The sequence below is a fragment of the Argentina anserina genome, chromosome 5, assembly GCF_933775445.1.
Source record: "Argentina anserina chromosome 5, drPotAnse1.1, whole genome shotgun sequence".
Classification (NCBI taxonomy): Eukaryota; Viridiplantae; Streptophyta; class Magnoliopsida; order Rosales; family Rosaceae; genus Argentina; species Argentina anserina.
The window spans coordinates 11,581,540-11,586,652 of record NC_065876.1 but is presented as its reverse complement, the minus strand read 5'-3'; the positions used below and the strand labels follow the sequence as shown (position 1 = coordinate 11,586,652).

The 5,113-nt window shown below is 35.6% G+C and overlaps 1 protein-coding gene across 1 annotated transcript; it reads right to left on the bottom strand.

The window, feature by feature from the left end:
* Positions 1-1,203: 1,203 nt before the first annotated feature.
* Positions 1,204-4,524, bottom strand: LOC126794906 (protein ABA DEFICIENT 4, chloroplastic). Its single transcript, XM_050521700.1, has 7 exons — positions 4,443-4,524; positions 4,166-4,290; positions 3,164-3,392; positions 2,196-2,296; positions 1,733-1,861; positions 1,550-1,638; positions 1,204-1,450 (listed from the first exon to the last, which is right to left on the bottom strand). Exons 2-7 carry the CDS (start codon positions 4,214-4,216, stop codon positions 1,297-1,299), a joined length of 753 nt encoding a protein of 250 aa, XP_050377657.1. The 5' UTR covers positions 4,217-4,290; positions 4,443-4,524; the 3' UTR covers positions 1,204-1,296.
* Positions 4,525-5,113: the final 589 nt, after the last annotated feature.

The following is a 5,113-nucleotide window of genomic DNA, read 5'->3' as shown; positions in this document are numbered from 1 at the left end:
TTGAATGTAGTGATACATAATATTCTGATTTAGTAGTAGAATAATTTGACCAATACATAGGTAGACGTAGACCAACTTCATACACGTAGACTAACTTCGTACAGTTATGGACTTATGGATTAAGTCTGAGGTACGTAATGTATGAAGTTAGCCTAGCTATCAATATATTAATGTCTTCAAGAGAGGTAGTAACTGCTAATTGTACGTAGTACCTAAGTGGATGATCGGACATGGTAGCATGACTGAGAACGACATGCATGGATCGAGCACCTCAGAATCTATACCCTTGTCAAGTAATAGGGAATAAGTAACTAAATACAACTAAATCAACCAATGTCAATTAAGTAAACATTCTTAGTAAACGAGCTTATTGTGCGCTGCAAGAGTGCAAGTAGCATATCTGCAGACGACGTGATGAATCCCGGGATACGTACGGTGACACCCCACTGCCCCCACGTACACCATCCACAATAAGCCTTAGCAAGCCTTAGCTTCTAGGCCACGGTTGCTGAGCTTGCGAAGAGCTAGCTGTGTTAGCTCGCCCCTCTTAATTTCTGTTTCATATTTGAATATTGAAAATACAAATAATACAATATTCAAATGACAACTACTCATAACACACGTGATCCACTGACCCATCACATTCACGAAACCCATGAATCCGGATTGATATACGCATGCACAGGGCATGTGCCAAACGCCCAAGGGATCGATGTTAAGGATCATGATTCATGAAACTGAAATATATAGGTCATATTTGTTAAGTGATCTATTCTAAGTTTCTAACAAATATATATTGTGGGAAGTTCTACCATTTTAAACATCCTAACAGACCCAAAAAGGAATCAAAATTGATATCGATGAGTATGTTAGATATTGGAAGAAATTACTATCAAGTGACATCGACATGTATAACTAATCATAATTGTGGGGACATATTCAACAAACTTTGGCCAGTGATGAAATTCTTACAAAAAATTTTGAAAAAAAAATAGGGTACCAAAATGACTTCAGACCATACTCCAGACTTTTGTTTGTGAAGTTAAGCTATTGTTCTGGGGTAATCTGAGTTGTAGTTTTCAACCAATTAAGTATAGACACACGACCTTTGTTTGTGTTCGTATGCCATGGAGGTTATAAAGAATTAAGGGAAGTTTGAGCAATTAGTAATTGGTTGCAAACAGATACATTTTGTAATTAGCTGATACAAATAACCATTTTCATTCAAATCAAATCAAGGTTTTCTCTTCACCTTCCAAGAAATCTTTAAATTGTTTCAGTACAGAATTATTGTCATCAATGCATTTTGTGCGTGCTGGACCTCCCGGCACTTTTAGTTAGTGCTTTGGTGACAACATGAGTAAGAATTCCAATGGGACAGAAAAATAGGCAAAGAGAAATTGAATGTCGCGTTTCCAATTGGTTTTCCAATCCGTCACGAAAAATCTGCCTGGATAAGTGGATAGAATGAACAAAAAAGTGTAAGAAGTGAGAACTGATCACAAAAATTCAGACATTCAACCAAGTGACAGATAGAGAGAGTTTATACCTTGCTGCAAAGAGATCAACAACCAACAAGTGGATCCATGCAGAAGCTAATGTCATCTCATTAGAGAACATTTTTGCTATCCCAGGAAGCTGCATTTAGCAAAACCAGAAGAGAAGATTTATATGTAGTTACTTCTCGCTTTCTCAAAAACAATTGCTCAACATGTATAAGCATTATACATACCTCAGGCAGCCAGTATTGACTTGCAAAAATCAACCGCATTGTTTCTGGAGTCCAAGAGAGGTATAGTAGATAAGCATAGAGAAGTCCAAGCACAATATACGGTATACTGCTTTCAATAGATGATTTTGTCTGCAATTTACATCACTTGAAACAATTAGGTCATATGAATTGAAGACATGACCTTAATATATTGAGTACATTATGACATCCATACAACCTTTTTTGGTAACTTGCATTTGTACTAGCTAGAAGAACCTAATACGGGAGTTATGAAACGCGTGGCAATGACTCAATGAAAGAACAGACGAGATTTGACAAACTAGGCCAGAAATTAGTGTAATTAACACAATCCTTAAACAGCTTCAATCATTTACAACAGACTATAATGGATATCTGCCTGATGAATGTAACTTGCAAGATTGAATGAGAGAATCATAGGATGTAGTAATACAGTGAATCATACTAGTTCAGCTTTAGGTGCAACAACCATGAGGCCATAAAATGGGAGTACTGCTGCTGTCCCCAAAGTAAAAGCTGTGCTAGCTATTTGAGAAGTTGCCAGCCCTGAAAGGAGAATGCCAGCCTTACTTTTATACGCAAGCTTAACATGTTATACTTTTGTGCATAATAGGACACGGCTACGTTCAAAAGCAGCTATTTAAACACAGGAAGAGAAACAAAAATATATATGAAAAAAAAGAGGTCTCTATCTATTCTATAACATTGGTGCAGAACTGGATGTTCCAGTCTCATGCAACATGGCACACAATATACAATGACTATGCCTATACTTAATGTCAAAACTCTCAAGGCTAAAACATAAGGAATCAGGTAGGAATTTAAATGTAAGCAAAAATAACCTGAAAGTTATTCTGAGACTTATAAAGTCCTTCACTCATTCAAAAATCATGAACAGCATTATCACATCAGACTATAGATTATAGTCAAATCTAGAGAAGATCCAACTCGATGTTACTGCAGGGATTCTGGTTACCTAAAGTCTGTAAGGAATAGTCAACTAGATAATCTGAGGATTTCATAGACATTGGTTTCTTGTAACATTGTTGCAATTGTGACTCAACTGAACTTCTATATATATGAAATCATTAATACATATTATCCTAAACAGTACTAATCAGAGTTACCAAAGCTAGTTACAGCATCTCTGGCCATACAACACATTTAAAAGCTGTTTTGTATCTACGGTTACATTAATGTCACTCCACCAAAACATGTTAGCATCATTTTTTTCTTATAACCTTCTAGAACCGAAAATCTTCTATGCAAAAGGATTCATGTTACCTCACAAAGTTATACAAACGTTAGTCTAACATATCCTAGATTTGGAACTTTTGCTATATATGCCAACAAATTGTCCGGACAATGATACAATTGACTAAATAGAGAGATAAAAGTAGAAGAGAAGATTACATGAGGAATATACTCCGGAGCTTTTTCGGTGCACACTGGATATCTCAAGTTTTGGTATTACATTAACTCTTGAACCACCAACAAAACTCCAGTCCTTGTGTTGATGAGCTCCCCCTGTCCAGATCTGTTGACCTAAGAGTGCAGTGTTATTACTTTGAAGTGAATAACTGAATCTTTGTTCCCTTCCATCATTCTTCCAACGTCTTATACCCTTCTTAGCATATTCAATCTATATGAAACAAAACTTTAATTGTAAGAGAAGCTCTCAAACACAGAAAAGTTATGGGAAGTTACATATATACTTGCTGCTATGGCAGCTAATCACATAAACGACAAGTAAGATGCAGTGACGCATAATAGCATGCTTAAAAACTAGAGATTTTTACCAATCTACTTACAATAGGGCCCTGACAAACGTTAGAGATTTTTGAATCTCTGTGATTGTATTAATCATATTCCCATAGCAGATGGTAATGACTGGATAGACCCTTTTATCATACACACCGTTTCATTAAAAACATACTAGTATACGCAGTGAAGATTCAGTCGCTATAAAAGTCATCAACTCAAAGTAGTCCGACTGATTTCAGTTAAAGTTTCAGTTTTGGGAATCATTCATATCATATAAAACTAGCAGAAGAAGGAGAACAAAAACAACAAGTACAACATCTCAATGGCCAAGAAAACCAATTCTGGTGCACCCAAGTGGTGAATCTTTGAAGCTATAAAGAAAAAAAGCACCCACATTAGGACAAATCTTAAACTATGCTATCTACCCATTTCAAATTGGATCAGAAACACATTTAAAAACCCAAATCACTAATGAAACTATAACAACAAAGAAATTTATCAGAGAAACAAAACAAAAAATGAATAACCTGAACTCAACAAACAGAGATGCCCATATGAATTAGCACTCGCCTTTTCTACTTAACTAATTTCCATAAATGAACTACTTGGTAATTAAAAAAAATAAAGCTTGAAAAGGAAAAAAGAGCAGACCTTGAGAGCTGAGATTGGAGAGAGGGAGAGGCAAGAGGAAGAGAAGGCCATGTTATATTGGAAGACCAGAAAACCCAGGAAGACAAGTGAAGTGGGTGCTTCTTCATTCGCTTATAAATCCAGCACTGAAAGAAAGACAAGAGTTGAATAGTGGAGCAGGAAAGATAAAGTAGAGTTTCCACTGATAGAAGCATAGTAGTAGAGACAGGAATGGAAAGAGAGGAGTGACGGAAGATAGGAGCTGAAAATGGAAAGGTGGGTAGGGGAGAGCACTAACTGTTTGGATCTTCTGTCTGTCATATCATCATGTCACCACTCAAAAAAAATCTACTCGGTGCTGACTGGTTCCTAAGTTTAAAGGTTGGTTTAAACTCAGCGCCGAATTGTTTCTTCTAATTAGGGAAGGGAAAGCTGACGGTGAGAGTTTCTTCTATATATAGATGTTAGGTTCTTTTTCTTCTTGTAAGAAACAGATAAGCAAGATCACGAGAACCATAACTAAATTCATTATGAAGATGGAACTATTAATAGTGTCGTTGATGATTAAGTAACAATGTAATATTGGCACCAAAATCGGTCATATAACAAACTACGCAAGCAATTAAATGATTAAAGTTTCAAGATTTGTTATTTAAATCCTGCAAAAGTCGTTCAAATTTAGAATATTGAACTCACAACCTTTACAAAGAGCCGACTTTCCGATTTAAATTTTAGAATCAAATATGAGATAATTGACCTCAAAAGTGTAACTCTAATATAAAAAAGAATATGAATCTCAATCCATGCAATGTAAATGTAACATCTAACTCTAATACAAAAAAGGATCTGGATCTCAATACATGCAATGTAGATGTACCTAGCAAGAAAAACAAGATTACGATTGGTATTTTTTTGGTTAAGATTACGATTGGTATTACTATGTTGTTTGCTCGATAATTAAACAATTAT

Bases quoted from the DNA above. Each gene is read 5' to 3' on its own strand.
- LOC126794906 (XM_050521700.1), bottom strand. From the start codon at position 4,216: ATGGCCTTCTCTTCCTCTTGCCTCTCCCTCTCTCCAATCTCAGCTCTC. The intron at 1,862-2,195 runs GTATGATTCACT...TGTAAATTGCAG, and splicing joins TTGCACCTAAAGCTGAACTA to ACAAAATCATCTATTGAAAG. The intron at 1,451-1,549 runs GTATAAACTCTC...CCACTTATCCAG, and splicing joins GTTGATCTCTTTGCAGCAAG to GCAGATTTTTCGTGACGGAT.